This window comes from Camelus bactrianus, chromosome 15, assembly GCF_048773025.1.
Source record: "Camelus bactrianus isolate YW-2024 breed Bactrian camel chromosome 15, ASM4877302v1, whole genome shotgun sequence".
Taxonomy (NCBI): domain Eukaryota; kingdom Metazoa; phylum Chordata; class Mammalia; order Artiodactyla; family Camelidae; genus Camelus; species Camelus bactrianus.
In genome coordinates, this window is record NC_133553.1 from 65,106,494 (window position 1) to 65,124,616 (window position 18,123).

General features: G+C 58.3%; 1 protein-coding gene across 22 annotated transcripts in view; it reads left to right on the plus strand.

The window, feature by feature from the left end:
• DYSF (dysferlin) overlaps window positions 1–18,123 on the plus strand; it is a 201,772-nt gene that overhangs the window by 81,199 nt on the left and 102,450 nt on the right. For 13 of the 22 annotated variants that reach the window (XM_010963692.3, XM_010963697.3, XM_010963698.3 and 10 more), the window contains 8 exons: window positions 3,415–3,456; window positions 5,079–5,194; window positions 5,678–5,791; window positions 7,002–7,179; window positions 7,711–7,835; window positions 9,805–9,911; window positions 14,937–15,129; window positions 17,239–17,394. In XM_010963692.3, the coding sequence (XP_010961994.1) occupies window positions 3,415–3,456; window positions 5,079–5,194; window positions 5,678–5,791; window positions 7,002–7,179; window positions 7,711–7,835; window positions 9,805–9,911; window positions 14,937–15,129; window positions 17,239–17,394 (1,031 nt within the window). The remainder of the gene's footprint in view (window positions 1–3,414; window positions 3,457–5,078; window positions 5,195–5,677; window positions 5,792–7,001; window positions 7,180–7,710; window positions 7,836–9,804; window positions 9,912–14,936; window positions 15,130–17,238; window positions 17,395–18,123) is intronic. The other 9 variants (XM_010963696.3, XM_010963701.3, XM_010963702.3 and 6 more) reach the window with 1 other exon arrangement.

The following is an 18,123-nucleotide window of genomic DNA, read 5'->3' on the forward strand; positions in this document are numbered from 1 at the left end:
TGGGAGAGAGAGTACTCTAGGCCCTCCCGGACCAGAACTCCTGGCATGGAAGGAACCTCTTCTGCAGTTTTCTGGCCGGACGCCCTCCCCATCTGAGTCCGAGGACAGGCGCCGGTAGAGGCACAAAGTGACCTCACCGTTTTCCGACAGCCCCTGTTTCATGAGGTTCCAGCTGTGCCTGCTGTCAGCCACCTGAGGGAGAGTTTAGATCCCTGTGCCCCCGTCCGTCTTCATTTCTAGTGCTGATGTTGGCCTTGGTCTTTTCCAGGGTCATCATTCATTGGGACTGGGAGGAAGATGTTTATTTGGCCACTAGATGGCGCTCAGGCCATGAGCAACCCAGAGTGGTTGAGGGAATGCATTCAAAAGCGGCAACACCGGCTCTCACAGGTTGTTCTGGACATAAATGAGAATCTTCTTGGAACCAGCTAATTTTAGATGTGCAATTTAAATAGCTTGATTAATATAACAATAAAAGATTAGACTCATTGCTCAACCTGGAGCCATTCTTCCTGACCCTCTCTCTAGACCCGGAAGGTGAGCCCTGCCAAGTTCTCCCTCTTGTCCTGGGGCCACCGCAGCATTACTCCAACTTTCAGCTCTTTGTATTTCCCTCCACATTGGGATGTTCTAACACATCTGGGCCATGCAGGACCTTTCATCTCCCCATTGTTCTCAAACCCCAAACTAAGCTGAACTGTAAAAATGAGTTCTTTCTCTGTATTTCCCGGCCTCATGGTTCACCAGATTATTTGCTCCAGCCAGGAGCTTTTGTTTTCGTGTTTTTATTTTTATTTCCAGCTAGGACAGGACTTAACACTAGCCTCTTAAGCACTTCTGCCCACAAGTTTGCCTGGGCACACTTGAGTATTCCTTGGACCCCGTGTGCCAAGCATTTAGTAAAAATTTTGTTTTTTAATGAGGAGCGCTTTCCTTAGAACCGGCTGTTCTTTCGAAAGGTAACAAGCATACGAGACCCATGAAACTTACACGGTTTCTTTTATAACTTCGTGCATATGAAAATCACGCTACAAAAATAGCACTCGGACAGTTTTTTCCACAGCTCCAAAATCCAAAGTTCGTTTCTTTTTGTCTTTGGAACGTGGATGATGAGGATTTCCCAGCAGTTCTTGGTTTCTCCTCCTGCCTGGCGCGGGCTGATGTCAGGCAGCCAAGCCGTGGGCGTGGGAGATGTGCTGAGAGGCAGAGGGAGCGGCAGGGCTGGCCGCAGGTAATGGCCTTGGCTTCTCTAGGAGACACGGAGTCCCGGTGACCAACCGTGACGTGCAGCTCACTGGCCTGGGCGGGCTGCCCTCGGTCTCCTTCGGCTTCCCCAGGTGAGGGAGTTGGGCTTGGCTGCTCCAGCCCCAGAGCTGGGAGCATCCATCCATGTCTGGGGGCTTCCATGGCTCCTCTTCCTTGGGCTTGGGGAAAACACACCAAAACACTTGTGTTTTGGCAGAAGAGTGATGGGGACTAAATAGAGGCTTTGTCTTGAGTGGCTTCACTGGTGACTCTGCCCTTGACTTCATGAGCTGTCTGCAGACACCAGGGGAGACCCGGAGACCTGTGACTCTGCCCCTAAATGAGGACTCGGTGGCCAGTTGACAGCAGGGCCGTGTCTTACTACGCCTTGCACTGTGCCTGTTAGGTTTGCTGAACAAACGAACGGATGAGTGAGGGAATGAATGAAAATGTGTGGTTGGGAGCCAGGTTCCTCTGCATCCCCTCTTGGTCCTGCTGGCCAGCAGAGGCATGTGCTGGTCAGATGGCCGGTGGGATTAGCCCTGTGTCTGGGCCGGGCACTAGTCTGCAGCCAGGACTCAGAGTTGGTCTGTGGGTGAGAAGCCAAGTTTGCTCTGTGAGAAGCACGTGGGGTCGGAGCTATGACCTCGGCCTCATTAGCCCTAGATAACTGGCTGGGCCTGTTTGTAATCATTTGGAAGGAGCTTAAAATGGCAACTGTTTCCTTCCGGTGGGCCCTGGCCACGCTCTCACGGGGCTGCAGCTGTGCCGTGTCGGTCCTCTTGTGGTTGTTGAAACTCCCCTATGACCAGAGGCTTCGCTCCCCCACTGATGAAAACCTATTCCTGTGGACACGAAAATGGCCATGAATTATGGTTTCTGCAGCTCTGGCTTCTGCCAGCCGGCGTTCCTAGCTGAGGCCGGCTGTGGAGAGCTGAGGGCCTGGGTCTGGGGGCCTGCAGCCCCCCTGGAGTCTGGTCTCACCCTCCTTGCTGCAGTACGTGCTCACTGGGTCAGCCCTGTCCTCGTATCCAGAGTCCACGTTCCCTCTCCTCTCGTCTCCACGCTCTTTCTTTCTGCGTCTCTGCTCATTCTTCCTTCACGATGTTTTGCTCCACTCTTGGCTCTTAACTCCAACTGGGGAGCTATAGGAAATAGCAGTGGGTATTTTTATTCTTTTTTAAGGAGACCAATAGGTAAAGGTGACCAGTGAATGAAAATATTCGTTTCACCAAACACATCCCTAGGCCAGTCAGGACCCCAGATTTGGTTACACTAAGATGGTTGGAGGAGGAGACAGGGAGGGTCAGACACAAGGTCTTGTGGGAAGAGACAGAATCAGAGAGGATGGCGGAAGGAGACTGAGGGGTGCCGACTCCTTTGGGGGCATCTTGTACCTTCCTGGATGTGAGGGACGGATTCCAGGATGCTGAAAGTACTCGAGACCATCTCCTCCCTTGCTTCTCTTATTTCTAGACACCCCTTAGCAGCATTTAGGGTACACTCAAGTATAGAAATTTCAGCTAATGAGCTGTGCCTGGCACTGCTTCATTTGAAACAACAGGTGCCAGAAGCCAGACCCCAGTGCCTGCTGTTGTGAAAATGCAACATGGGGCCCTCAGTGGTAATACTGGAAATGACCACTAGGTGGAGATCTTGTGCCTTGAAACGCCAACTCCGAGAGAGGCATCAACCTGCCTGTAGGGTGGGGTGCTGGGTGTGTCTCACTGCCCAGCTCTGGCCCTTCCACGTTTCCCCCACCCTGTCTTTGTGTCTGTACTTTGTTTTCCTCACTTACCTGGCTATGATATGGAAAAGCACATTTTCTTTTCTGTGTTATTTCTTGGATGTATTGAGTCAAGCGTCTGGTCCAGTTTTCCACCAGCAAGCAGAGCACACAGCCATTCAGGCAGCCACTGGCAAGGACCCGAGTGCTCGCGATGGCACTGGGGCTGAGTCTGGCTGAGGGGTGCGTGGTGATGCCTTAGTGTGTGATACGTTCACAGCTGGGCTGGGGCTGGGGCCTTGGGCCACATCTGTTTCCCTGTCCAGGAGCTGTCTTTCCATCTGTCTGTCTATCAACTGTCCATCCGCACGCCCTGTTCACCTAACCAGTCCTCCACTCAGCCTTGCCCATCCTAACCCCTTTTCCATTTCTTTATGCTACAGAGGAGCCTGCAGGCGTGGTCAAGCCTCCTCCAGCCTCAGACCGTACGTGCCTTCACCTCCAGGATGCCGAGGGGGTGGGCTGTGAGGTTTTTGCTGGAGCGGAAAGGGTGCTGGTTGTGGGGAAGTTTTTGATTTGTCTGAGGTGGAACTGAGATTACCCACCTCAGCCCCAGAGCTTACTTTTGGCCATTACCTCACAACCTCGGTTGAATATGTAAATTGCTTGGAATGCTTTAAAGGCGATTCCCTCCCACCCTGTAAACCCACTTCCTGAATCTGCTGAGCTCTGATGCTCCAGGGAGTTCACTGTCTCCAGCAGGGAGTGGGTGGAACTGGCGTGGGGGTCCACGATGAGGCCGGGCCAGTGTAAGGGCTCTCGGGGACCAGGAGGAGGCCAGGGTGAGTTGCAAACTCTTGAAGTTCAAATTCACAAGGTAAATTACAGTCGCGATGATGAGTACAGATAATTGGTAGTGCTCACATCAGTTCTGTCCGCCTGGGCCTCCCACCCCAGTTCCACATGCCCGAGCCCTGCATGTACCAGGGACTGGAGGGCGAGTGACGATGGGTGCAGGGCTCTAGGGGAGGCATGCTCCTGCCTTCCGGTTGGTAAGATCTTACCCCCGGGGATGGCTTCCAGTCCCAGGGTCTCGGCACTCAAGAGTCTGCATTCAGTCCTTGGGTCTGGCTCAAGTACTTCCTTGCTGAGGCCATTTATTTTGTGCCATCCTCGCCTCACCCGTGTTCTTATGGATTGGAGCATCCCTGATGGTTCCTGCTCCTGGGCCCACCTCCCACCTTTGGCATTCTGGAAACGCCCCTTCCTCCTTCCTCTAAAAGGGACACCCTGGTTCTCAGGATTCTCAGAGTGCGGCCGGTGATGTCCCATCCTGGGAAGCTAGGTTGTCAACTGGAAAATCATGACATTAACAAAAGCGGGCCTCCAAAAAGGATGGAGATGATGTGGAGAAGAGATTTTCTCTCATCGTTAGTGTGATTCTCAAACTCTTCTCCAACCTGCTCCACTGAAAGATGGTTCTTTGTACAGTGTGGGCGGGGGGTGGGGGTGAGGAAGGAGATGCCAGGGTGAGTACAGGCTATTAGGCGGTCTGTCTCAACTTTGTAAGGGTACAGGGGTGGAGAAGACATGTACCCGGGGGCTGCCCTGTGTGTGGGGTGACATCGAGCTGGGGCCCATCCCTGGTGTTTGGGAGATGGCGTCTCTGGTCACCAGGCCCTTGGGTCTCCTTTGTGCCACTTCCCAGGCGGGAAGTACACATGAGGATGGGGTGTAGGACACGGGGCGGCCTGAGAGGGACAGGGCAGTGGGGGTCCCTGAGACCCAGCTTTGCGTGCTGGCTGAATGCGTGCGCTAAGGGTTAGACCATTTTGGGTCAGGTCTCTGTGTAGTCGTATGTTCCCTTTCATCTTGGCCTCAGTTCCCTCCTCTGCGAAACAAGGCTGGTAGAAGCAGTGCGCATGTCCGTATCTCAGGGTGGTGGTGAGGGTTAGAGGGAGACGGTGGTAGCTCTCATCGGGGGCTGCACCCGGTGCATGTGCGATGAACTGAGGGCTGGCGATGGGCTCTGGCCCGAAGGGGGCTGAGTTGAGCGCTAGAAGGCCCCGCTGGGCAGGCCCCTCTGATCCGCACTTGTGTTTCCCAGTGGATGACCACCTGGGCTTCCTCCCCACCTTCGGGCCCTGCTACGTCAACCTCTACGGCAGCCCCAGGGAGTTCACTGGCTTCCCGGACCCCTATGCGGAGCTCAACACAGGCAAGGTGAGCCAGACCGGAACCCGTAGTCCCGATCCCCAGGCCTGTGTGCGGGGTCTTCCAGCCTGGGCTGGGCAGTATCTGCAGCCGGCCTGGACTCCAGGGACCTGATGGGGCTTGAGTGGGCCCAGGGCCACCTGCTCCTTCCACTTGGCCCCTCCTGGCCCCTTCTTCCCTCCCTTTTGCCACTCCTTCAGGGCCAGCCTGACACCTGCCCCCCTTCTCCCGTTTTCCCAGCACCTGAGGGACCCAGGCTCTATCAGGTTTTATTCTCCCCTGGTGAGACTGGACTCTGCTACTGACCACCTGGGTGGCGTGTCCCCTGAATGCTCTGGGCCACCATTTCCTCATCTGCAGAGTGATGGGATGTGGCTCAGGGCGCTCCTGGTTGCCTGGGAGATGAGTGACCTCAGGGCCAGATCAGGCTCCTTTCCTTCCCCTTCTCCCCTCCACCACCCCTGCTCCTGGTGACCCAGCCTCCCCTCTCAGGGGGAGGGCGTCGCCTACCGAGGCCGGCTTCTGCTCTCCCTGGAGACCAAGCTGGTAGAGCACAGCGAGCAGAAGGTGGAGGACCTCCCCGCGGATGACATCCTTCGGGTGGAGGTGAGGGGCGTGGCTCTGGGAGGGACGAGGAGGGTGGTGGCCAAGTGGGGCTGGCTTCAATGTGCCCTGGCGGAGAGAGGAGGGCTCAGCTTGGCCCGCTCTCCTGTGTCTCCACACCTCTGGGCCTCAGAGTAACCCAACACCTGCCCTGCCTCCGTAAGCAATGTGCAGGGGCACAAAAAAGATAAATGAAAGTATTTTAAAGTCTAGAGCTTGGTGCAAAATGAGAGGCTCTTTTATAATGATAATGTAAGAAGAGCGAACACTTACTAATCCCCGACCCGGTGTCAGACACTGCGCTTGTGACACTGTTGATGTCATTGAGTCCTCCCAGCACCCGTGAGGTGGCTGCTATCAGTATCTCCATTTTACAGATGAGAAAACTGAGGCTTAAGTGTATCAGAGCAGCAAGTGGTGAAGCTGGGCGTGGCATCCAGGAGGCAGCCGTATGGAGTCTGCCTGGTGGTTTAAGCTTTCAGATAATCAGCCGGTACTGGTTTGCATTCTGGCTTGGCCACTGACCAGTTGTGTCATTTTCCCTGTGTGTAACGTGGGGGTAATAGTTACACTCACCTCATAAGATTGTTGGGAGAATTAAATTAATTCATGCCTGTATTCAGTCAGCACTCGGTGCGTGATGATTATGTCCGTGATCTAACGACCCAGCTGTGTAAACCCTCTTCTCTCTGCCTCTACAAAGGGGATCGTAGTGCCATCTTGGTTCAGACTGGGATGTGTAGTTGAGTTCCTGCCGCGTCCTCAGCCCTGTGCCCCGTGTCTGGCGGGGCAGTGGGATTCATTCATCTCAAACACACGGGCAGCCTGTGGATGCTCAGAGCTGGCTGTTGTGGAGAAATGGAGCAGTGTGGGCTGGGCGCTCTGGGCAGGGGCACGGGGGGTTAGAGGCTTCGGCCCCTTCTGGACAGCAGACGTGGGAGACTGGCTCCCTGGGGTAGTGGTGCCATGGCCGCTTGTCTGTGCATGATCTTGGAGGAGCCAGCCTTCGTAGAGGAACATGGCCAGGCACCCAGGCCTGGGATGAGTTTGCTCCAGCTTGACCAAATCTGGGCCCCGCTGCTGAGCTGGACCACTCACCACGCATCTGTCCAGCCAGGATCCATTGGGTGCCAGGGCCTGCCAGATGTGTGGCCCCTCCCCGCATGGGTGTGTTCCTTCCTTCCCCCCTGACCCCGGCCCTCCCTGCTCCCAGAAGTACCTCCGAAGGCGCAAGTACTCCCTCTTCGCCGCCTTCTACTCGGCCACCATGCTGCAGGACGTCGACGATGCCGTCCAGTTCGAGGTCAGCATCGGGAACTACGGGAACAAGTTCGACACGACCTGCCTGCCGCTGGCCTCCACCACCCAGTACAGCCGGGCGGTCTTTGACGGTGAGGCCAGAGGCTGTGCTCCTGGCTGGGACCCCGACCACAGAGCGGGGGCCGAGCCCTACATCCTGTCCCCTGCTGGAGGCTTGCCCGACGGCCCTGGCCTGGGCACACCTGTTTGGGGGACCCCCTGGTCTGCTCCCCGCTGTGCTGCGTCTCTCTGCTCACCTCCAGATGGTTGCTGGGACCCACAGATTGAGTTGGCGGTGGTCAGTGTTGGTCCTGACCTGGTCCCAATCATTTATTATCTGGCGGCTGTGGGGCTTGGTGTGGAGATTCTGGAGAATGTGGGATTCCCAGGGTCCTTCTAGCCACCCCTCGGTTTTAAGGTGCTAAGGGGCCCTAGTGAGAGTGGCAGCTCTCTGTTCAACGCATGAAAGGAGCTCCAGCACCTTGTCTGGGCACTGGGGAGCAGTGGCCATGCCACGTGTGTCCACTGGAGTTCTTAGTGGGGGAGCAGGTGCCTGCCTCCATCCTGCTCGTTCCCCGCCGCCCCTCCGCTCCGCTCAGCACCAGGCCCGTGCGTCCTTCCAGGGTGCCACTACTACTACTTGCCCTGGGGCAACGTGAAGCCCGTGGTGGTGCTGTCATCCTACTGGGAGGACATCAGCCACAGAGTCGAGGCTCAGAACCAGCTGCTCAGGATTGCCGACCGGCTGGTGAGTGGAAGCGGGCCCCACCCAGTGCCCTGCGCACGCATGTCCGATGGGTGTCCTCAGACCTGCCCCCGTGGGGGCTAAGTCTGCAGACCTCACGGTGCCTGGAGTCCCCTGCGTCCTGACCGGGCCAGGCTTGCGATCCTGCCCTGCATCCTGGGAAGAGAGGAGAGGGAGGGAGCACAGTCCTGGGGGGACGCCCCCAGTCTGATGTGGGAGAAGCACAGAGAAAGGGCCAGGAGAAACCACGTGGCAATCAGCAGGACCGAGCCTGCAGCCTTTCATTCATTCATTCATTCATCAAATGCCTTTGACTCCACAATCAAAGGTTGTGCTGGAAACGTCTAGCTAGAGGGTAGACGTGAACAAGGAGCTGCCCCTGCCTTCAGGGGTCAGTTGAGTAAAGGAGAGTGCTGGCTCCTGTGGAGGCTCCAAACTTAAGTTCAGGTGACACTACAGGAGTACTTAGGGAGGGGGGCTTGGAGGAGGGAGGGGCCAGGGAGCATCAGGTCAGCCTCGCAGGGCAGCGAGGGGGCCGCATCCAGGGAGGGGAGCTGGGCGCAGGTTAGGATGCCGTTGTAGGGGTCCAGTGGGGCATGGCGTGGCTCTGGGAGGGCGCTGACATCAGGGGGAAGAATACAGGATTGAGATCTAAGGACTTGGTGGCCTGTTGGGTTGGGGAGGAGGAAGGGCCGTGAGCAGGGGCTCCGGTGGCTGGGGAATTGGGAAGCTGGGGAGAGGAGCAGGGGCCCCGAGGTCAGGCGATGAGTCCTGATGAGGACATGACCCGGGGTTTCTGGTGGAGGCTGGGAGTTGCGGGCCTGGCGCTTGGCCAGAGACCAGAGGAGAATCAAAGTGGGCAGAGATGTGGAGGCCAAGGGCAGGCCGCTGATGATCCTGGCGGTGGCCCCTGGCTGTTTCTGTGAGGCTCGGGGTGGAGGTGCGCCCACGAGATGCGTGGTCCCTGGAAGCATGGGGGAGGCAGGTGTGGCCGTGCTGTCGGGGGTGCGTGCGGGGCAGCAGGGTGGTGGGAGGGGGGTTGGAGAGGCTTGGGCGTGTCTGTGGTGGTGGTGAGGAGGTGAGCACAGCGAGGAGGGAGAGTGGGAAGGGAAAGTGGGGATGGGAACATTAGAGTGGCTGGGAGGGGATGCAGGGCCGAGTGGGGGCTGTGGAAGCCTGTGCCTTCCCCAAGACCGGCAGCTGTCTGGGAGGGAGGGGACTGGCCAACACCCAGGTTTGGGAGAACTTGGGGTTGATGCTGTGCAAATGCAGCATCTTCCGGACCAGCCATTCTCTCCCAAGCTGTTCCCTGAGGGCAGGGGCTGGGCGTTCTTTCCAGGGCCTGTCTGCCTCCAGCTTGGGGGCCCCAGCGTGGAGCACACGGCTCGCAATTGGGAATGCTGAGGTGGGGAGAAGAGAGAGGGGACTGAGGGGCAAGTCCTTGGCCTGAGGGCTGTTCTGTGAGATATCTCGCCCCCCTGCTCAGGCCTGAGGCCCATGGAGGCGAGTTCCAGAGAACAAACCAGAGAAAACTGGGGAACCACATGGCCCTAGGAGTTTAGAGAGGGACCACCCTGATATCACAGGTCGTCTGAACTCCTGAGGGAAGGAGGCTGTGATTCAAGCCTGCTTGGGTGGTAGGGCTGGAAAGGAAAGAGCCTGGGGTGGGGGAGCTCCGAGGTCACTTACCTGTGAGACGTCAGACCTGGCTTGACGGGGGCTGGTGGAGCGTGGAATGCAATGGAGTTGTCTCGCAGCCTGCACACGCGAGGGGTGGGAGTTCCAGGCTTGGGAATTTGGGTCTGCTTGGTGTGGGGCGCTCTGGACAGACGCTGGTTTGGGGCCTCTGGCCTCTGCCTTCTTTGCTCTAATTGTTCTCTCCTTTTGGTTCAGGGACTGGGCCGTGGTGACGGGGCCTGGGGGTTAGGGGTCCGCTCTGCGGTGACCCGACCGCTGCCTGCCTGTTCCACAGGAAGCTGGCCTGGAGCAAGTCCACTTGGCCCTGAAGGCACAGTGCTCCAGCGAGGACGTGGACTCCCTGGTGGCTCAGCTGATGGATGAGCTCATCGCAGACTGCAGGTAGGGGGTGCCTGGCACCCGCGCGCCCTCCCCTCCTGGCTCAGCCGGGCCCTTTCCCTGGGAGTGTTCGTGTGTGGCAGTGAGCGACGGCACGTCTCCCCAGCCACGCTTGGCCAGCAGTCCAGCCCGTGCTGAGTCCAAAGGTGGTGGAGCCAGCGCGGGGAGTTGAAAAGGTGACATTTAGAGCAGGTCATAAATCTCCCTGCAGCGCGGCAGCTGCGGGCCTGGGGCGGCCCGGCTCACCTGAATGGGGAGCATTGTGTCTCTGATCCCCGACCTCTTATTTCCCTGATGGAATCTCCAGGAGGAGCTGGCTGGTGGGGGTGATGGCGCCCCTCCTTCCCCCAAGGCCATGTCGGGGAGCACGGTTTCTGTTTAGCCTTCTCTTGACACGGCTGATTGTCGACTTCAGGAAAAGGGGGGCCCTTGGGGTGAAGGAGAACAGGGGAACCAGGGCCCCGGCGGAAGGGGGAGCATCTCAACATCTCCATGGCTGGGTGTCCCTCGCTCCCCACCCACCTGCTCAGAACCTTGGTTTCCTCATCTTCAACATTATGGCAGGAGTAACTGCTTCATAATATCACACAAGCAAACTGCCCAGTCCTCAGGAAGTAATTTCTCCTTAATTATTATTAAGGATAAGAAATGTCAGAAGACTTTGATTGTCATCCCATTGACTAGCTTTGTGGCTTTCGGCAGCTTCACTTCTCTGGATCTCAGTTTTTCCTGCTGTTAAATGGATTTCATAATAAAAGGCAGTCTTTCTACTTTTCTAGGATTGAATGTGAATATATGCAGGTGTATTCTATGCCCCACTCTAAATCTTACCACCCTAGCCCCTGTTGAATGTATGAGAAATGCCTTCATGCTGTGAATGAGAGACTGTGGCTGCCTGCGGCCGTGCCCCTCCTGGTCTTCTGCACCCCAGCTGGGAAGTGCGTCTTTATCTGAAATGCCCCTGCCCCCCAGACAGTCATTCACTACTTCTCCAAACCTCCCTGAGGCCTGGTAGGCTTCGTGCCAGGCGCCCAAATCATGATGAGAAGGGTGCAGCCTCAGCCCTCCCTGGGGTAACACTGCAGAAGCGAGCAAATGAAGGAGAAAGCAAGTTGGGGGGCTCGAGGCAGGTGCCCTGGGAGCTCAGAGCAGGAGGGGCTTAAGCCAATCTAATTCAGGGAAGCTTCCTGGAGAAGGGGATGCCCCATGTGAACTCTGGAGGAGGAGGAGTCAGCCTTTGGAGAGGGGACTGCCAGGCGAAGGCACAGAAGCCTGCAAAGCCTGCTGCCTCTGGGGCAGCTGAAGTCCAGCTGAGACAGGCCTTCGGGATTCACATGGGCAAGCTCAGCCCCGGGGGACATTGGGAGCACAGGGGTCCCCAGGGGTTCAGATGCTCACTCTGGCTGCAGAGCAAGGGCTGGGCCAGGCATGGTGGTGAGGGGAGACTGGACAAGGGCATGGCCCGAGGCACGGGGAGGGGGGCGAGAGAAGCAGAGGGCGGCCTGGACCATTGAGGAGGCATCATGGTGGGAACGGCCTCACGAGGAGCACTTTCTGCTCCAGGTGCTGTGCTGAGAATTTCATGTGTATTAACTAATCATAAAAATCTTAGGAGGTAAGAAGGGGAATGATGCACATTTTGTAGATGAGGAAACTGAGGCAGGGAGAGGTTAACTGCCCAGATTCACGCGCCTTGTAAGTGGCTGAACCCCTCGCTCTGCCGCTCCGTCCTGGACAGGACGTGATGCTGGCGGGTGTGGGGCCCAAGGAAGTCCCAGAATCGATCCCCTGGCTCTGGCCAGAGCAGCGGGTGGGCAGCAGCACAGTTTCTGGAGGGCTCAGCAGGAGGAGAGCAGGCTTGTGGGAGGAGGAGGAGTTCACGGCTGGGGGAGCTGCCTGTGGGCATCTGCGGTCTGGAGGTCGGAGGTCAGAGGGAGGCTAGAGGGGCACACGGGGGCACTGTCAGCAGGAGGGGAGGGGTGCTGCAGAGTGACTGACTGTGCCCCGCTGCCCGCCCGACAGCCTCGGGTGTGGAGGGCGGGCCGGGGCTCTGGGTTCACCCACTCTGCTCGTGACCCATGCGTGGTGTGGACCTTGGCAGGACGGAGGTGCTTGAAACATCTGAGATGGGTGGGTCCCAAGTCCTGGGCTGCTGCTGTGTTCCCAAGAAGGGCTCCGTTCTTGGAGGACTCGACCAAAATGCTTCTGCCAAAGACTGGTCCCCTTGAGTCATCCTCCTGGGGGTAGATCGTGGCCGGGGGCCTCCTGGGAAACCCTGGTCCCAGGTCAGGGTCTTGTGAGGAGGGTCCCATCCTCTTGGCAATGCATCGCCAGGCTTCAGGACCAGTTCCTTCAGGCACCACCCAAGGCCACCAATAGCCCTGGGGCCACAACACGGGCATCCAGGTGCGGGGACCCTGAGCTAGCTCTCGATAGCTGACCACCAGCAGCTCCCACGTTCCTCCAGCCAGCCCCTGCCCATGGCTCCAACATCAGTGTCCTTCATTTTGTCTGACCGTCTCCTGCCTCATCTCCCTGGGAGCCCTCTCCCTACCACCAGTGGTGCCCACTCTGTTCTTCCAGCCCAGCCCTTACCTCTCATCTTTCAACCTGTGGGCCCAACTGCCAGCAGCACATCTCCACCAGCACGTCCAACTCATTCTCTGTGACCTTCCTAACACTACTGTGCCACCTCCGCTTGAGCCCTGCCGTGGCTCCTGTTGCTTTTAGGAAAAGTCGCAGCTCTTGTCCTGGTGGATGGGCCTCTGTCCCCACTCCCTGCCTCCTGGACCCCAGTGGGCTTACCTTCCGGCCCCTCGGAACCTCTGGGCTGGCTCAGCGCCCTGCATGTGCTCCCACCTGCTTCTGAGGCATTGTACACATGCCGCCCCTTTGGCCAGGGCGCCCTTCCTGCTCTTCTTGGCCTAACCAGCTCTGCCAGTGCGGCTTGAGGCCACTTCCTCCAGGAAGTACCCCTGACCCTGAGGCTGCTCAGAGGGGATTTATCTAGCTTACCTGTCTCTTCCAGGGGCTCCCCAAGGGCAGGGCTGTGTCTCGTCTCTGGACCCAGCCCCCAGCCAGGCCCAGCAGAGCTGATGCTCACAAGGAGTGAAATGAATGACCCAGCTGCCAGTTACCTTCTGGGCTGGACATGGCCCCTCCCCACTGCTGTCCCTGATAAAGGCATCCACTCATCACAGGAGCAGGCAGTGACTTTGTGCCTGTGCTGAGCCCTGCCCTGGGCCCACCTGCCATTTCCAAGTCAGCCAGGTGGCAGGGCCACGGCTTCTGTTTGGGCCTGGGGGTATACTGTCATCCACCTTCCTCCTCTGGGTCTCCTTTTCTTTCCATGCCCCCTGTTCTGTGCTTTTGAGGGGTAGGAAAGGGCCAAGACATCTTGTTAGTGGTAGTTATGGGTCCCGGCTTTTTCTTGGGGAGTCTTGGCTGGGCTGGTGGCCTCCATGAAAATCTCCCTTTGGTGGTCTGTGTGGCAGTCCCTCCCAGCTCCCGACCCAGGCTGGGAGCGTAAATCACCCCGGTTGGCTTGCCTCTCCACATCCTTCTCCAGACCCACCGGCCCCCACCCTCGGGCCCACTCAGGCCTCCTTCCCAGGCAGGCCCAGCCCAGGACTCTGGCCCAGGCCCCCCTTTACCCACCGAGCATGCCCCTCCGCCGCGTTCGAGTGGGCCAGTGCTGGAGGCCGCCCCTCTCCTGGCCTGGGGCAGCCCCATCCGAGGCACCCTCGGGGCAGTAAATATTATATTACCACAGGGTGTGCAGTACGTGACCTGAGACAGGCCCTGGGGCTTAAGTTTCCTGAGATGGAGTTTGCGTACCGCTCCCCCCACCCTAAAAATTCAATTAAAAAAAATAACAGGAAAAATGTAGTGCGCCGAGGGCCTGCCAGAGTGGTGTATCTGGCGGCGGCGGTGCCGCTGCGCCCGGCGGTAATTGGTTCTGCATAGCTCCGGGAAATTGGCAGAAAAATAAATCAGCCGGGAGCCGGGAGTCGAGACACCGCGGGGAGGGGAGCGTGAGGTGGGGGGGTGGCTGCAAGTGCTGGGAGCAGAACTGGCGAGCAGGTTTGACTGATGTCCTGGTTGGGAGTCAAGGGCTCAGTGGGGGTGGGGTGGGGGTGGGGCGGCCCCCGGCACCCTCCAGTGGGGGTAAGCTGGAGGGGTCCTGCTTGGTGAGGAAGAGCACAGACATCCCCATCCAGCCCGTCCTGTCCTGTACGATGCTTGTGTGTGTGCTGACCGACCCCGGTCTCTCTGGGGCTTGGTATGCCCAGCAAGAGCCACGTGGAGGACGTTTAGGGAGCCCAACCTTTGGAGAGGATGGGAGAGGGTCAGAGTTCTTTGCCTCCAAATAGGATTGAGTTTAAACCCAACCCCCCACTTAGGGGCCTAGGGCTGTGTTTCTGGGACAGTGTGTACCCCCCATCTCCTCTCCAAAGGCTTCCTAAGGCAGAGGGTTCTGGGAGGGCTGTTGTGGGGCCGCACTGGGTCGACACATGTGTATTGCTGGCTGCCGGCCTCCCCACAGTGTCTGCAGTGGCTTGTCAGGGGTCCATAAATTTCCTTCTTGAAGAAAGTGTGCTTATAACAGAATGAATTCATTTCAGCCGAGGGCAGCTTAGCGCATCGGCCTCTACTCTATGACGAGGATGTGGGGTCAGGGAGGGACTCACTGGGCCTCTGGGGGCTTGCAGTCAGTCGGGCAGAGGGGACACACATGCGAAAGAACTCACCCAACTGGAGGCTGAGCATAAGTTCTAGACAGGCAGCCTCAGAATAAAGGGCTGGGGGACTTCAGAGCGAGAGGCACACTGGGCAGTGTGATTGGGGAAGGCTTTCTGGAAGAGGTGGCTGTGCCTCTCATCAGGCTGGAGAAGTCACCCAGGGCACACGGAGCACCCAGCAGGTAGGCTGAGGGGGTGACGCCTGTTGTGGGGCCCTGTGCACTGTGTGTAAATTCATGTGTGTGCCTGGACCTGGGAAAGTTCACATGCCGTCTCTCTGTCACAGCCAGCCCCTGGGCAATGTCCAAGAGATGCCCTCCGCCACCCACCTGGACCAGTACTTGTACCAGCTGCGCACCCGTCACCTGAGCCAGATCACTGAGGCAGCTCAGGCCCTGAAGCTTGGCCACAGTGAGCTCACCACCACCCTGGAGCAGGCTGAGGACTGGCTCCTGCGTCTGCGTGCCCTGGCAGATGAGGTAGCTAACCCTGGCAGATGAGGTGCCTTCCTTCCTGCCAGGAGCATCAGAACTGGGAGGGACATGGGGACTGTCTGGACCATGATGCTATGCTGGCTCCATTGCTGGGTGACCTTGGGCAGGTGACTTAACCTCTCTGAGCCTCCATGTCCCCATTCACCAAAGGAGAACAGAGGATACAATGGGATACTGGGTATTGTGGGTCCCAGCACAGAGCCTGGCATGTAGTAGGTGCTCGATAAATGCCCCCAAATGTGCTCAAGAAATGTGCTTAATAAATGCTGCCAAAGTATGTCAGAGACAGAGCTGGGACCAGAATGTCGGGCGCCTGGCTCCAGGTCCAGTGCCAGGGCCTGCTTCCCCAGGGACCCGACTTCTTCTCCCCACTGACCTGTCTGCCGTTGGCCTCAAACCTGCCTCTCCCGGGGCCATGTGTTTCCTGCCTTCCTGGATGCCCCTCAGCCCTGGGCCTCAGGAGGCTGCACCTGCAGTCACTCTGCACCTGTATGTACCCCCATCCCTGCCCCCTGGGGCAGATGCCCCCATCCAGTTCCCCAGGGCAATAGGCAGACCGCAGACTTGTCCAGAATGAGGAGAAAGGTCTGCTCGTATGTCACAGGCGGACACAACTGCTGTCCACTCTGGTCAGAGCCACATGGGATCCCTGGGGGGGATGGGGGAGATGGTGAGGAAGGATCTCTCCAGAAGGAGTGTGCAGAGAAGGGCAGGGCCTGAGAGGGGCTTCTGGAGGAGCGACTTGTTGAAGGGGAGAGTGAGGTCCAGGAGGTGGAAGGGATGCTCAGGAGGGGAAGGCAGCCCGAAATGTTGGTCCCTGAGAGTAAGCTCTGGGCTCATCCCTGAGCGGGGCCTCGGGTCTGTGGCCAGTTACCTGTGGGGACACTGTGTTGTTCAGCCCCAGGCTGACCCCCAAAGGGGCTGTGGACCATCCCCTCGGGTGGATCACAGGCTGCCCTCCATATCCTGGCCCAGACCCTGGAACCCTCAGCACAGGTTGTGTCGTGGCTGGGAGGGGTTAAGGTGAGACGGGTGCTGTGGACAATGAGGGAAACTGAGGAGCATTTCTCAAATTTGAGTGTACATCAGAATCCCCTGAAGGTTTTGTTAAAACAGGGTACAAGGCCCATCTGATCCTGTATCTCTGGGGTAGGGCCTGAGAATCTGCATTTCCAGCAGGTGTCCAGGTGTTTCTGCTGCTGCTCTGGGGACTGCACTTGGAGAGCCCTTGGTATCGGGGTTAGGAACGCATATTTAGAATCAGAAACCTTTCTCTATTACTTCTTTGAGCCTGAATTTCCTTGCCTGTGCCAGCCTCCCAGCGATGAAGCGACTCTCCTGGGAGACGCTGAGGGAGGGGGAGGGTGCCAGCAGTCAGCTCTCAGCAGGAGCCCTGCTCAGAGACCCAGGCCCGCCCCACACTGCTCAGCTGCCTTGGGAGCAGATGGACTTAACCAACCGGCCATCTCTCCCGAGTGAGGCAGCTGGGAGCAGTTCTTAGGCCTGGAGGCTCCGAGGGGCTCAAGGCCCTGCAGTTTTGTTCTGTGCTGGTCACCATTTTTAGAACCCAGTGTCACCAGGCCCAGAAAAGAGCCAGACTTCAAGGGTTCCTGCTGTTGGGGGGGGGTGTCCTCTGGGAGGGCACACACCGCCTGTGGATTCGCTGCTGCTCCCAGGGGTGAGGAAGGGGAGGTGGCATCTTGAGTGTGATGTCATCTCTGGGGTCAAATGAAATCCTCCGATGTCTACCCCCAGGGAGCATCTGTCTGCCCACCAGGGGAGGGGATCTAAGAACCCAAGCTCAGGGCTTCAGGCAGGAGTGTCTCTTCCCAGAAAATGAGAACGCAGCTCAGTGAATTCTTGGCCGGCTCCTCGTGTGAGCCGGGGGCAGCCTGGTGCCCTGTCCTTGGGGGCTCATAGCCACTGACAACAGAGGTGCCCAGCCAGCCCTGGGAGGTCAAAGGGGCGGCTGTGGGTGGGCAGCACGAAGGGTGGGAACTGGGAGGAGAGGCCGGGGGAGACAAGCTCACGGTGGACTGAAGATGGGGGCTTGGGTGGCCCCCGTCCCTACGCTGACTGCCGCCTTCTCTCCAGCCCCAGAACAGCCTGCCTGACATCGTCATTTGGATGCTGCAGGGAGATAAGCGAGTGGCGTACCAGCGGGTGCCCGCCCACGAGGTCCTCTTCTCCCGCCGGGGCACCAGCTACTGCGGCAAGAATTGTGGAAAGCTGCAGACGATATTTCTGAAAGTGGGTTCTTTCTCCTCAAGCCATGTGCATACCTTCTCACCCCCAGAGCTGTGCACTCCCCTTCTGTTTCCCCTCCTGTTCTCTGTCAGACTCAGCGTTTTTAGGCTCTGGTCTCAGAAGGAACTGAGGGCTTTGCATAGAATGACTTCCCTTGTCCTCTCTCCCCCACCAAGTCCTAGATCCCAAGCGCCTAGTCTAGAAAGTGAGCAGGTGAGAGCTGGAATCGGGGGGCGCTGGGAAGGAATGAGGGGCTGAACCTCCAGGCTGTGCTCCTCTCCAGCTAGGTCCCTCCCCGGTGGGGGCCTAAGCCCCTACTCCCAGCCTTTAAGAGCCCTTGCACAGACCTGCCTCCACCCTCCAGTGGGGTTTGACTCCAGCTGGAGTCACGCTGGGGCTCAAGTTCCTCCCTTTAGGAAGGCTTGTGTCTGGCTCTCCCGTTGGAGAACTGGGGCCAAGTAATCCTGTCCCCCCATCACCCTGCGCCCACCTCTCCTGCCCTTTCTCCTCGAGTACCCATCCTTGCTCCCCCTCCATCTTCTCTCAGCCTTGGGGGCTGCTGGCGGGGAAGTAAGCAGGTTCCTGGAGACCCTCTGTCCTCCTCTCTGGGTTAACGTGGGGATGTGGAGCCCAGGCTGCTGGATGGGGGTACTGCAGGCTGCTGGATGGGGGTACTGCAGCCTGCTGGTTGGGACACAGTTCAGGGAAATCCCTCCCTGAGCTGTGGCTGCC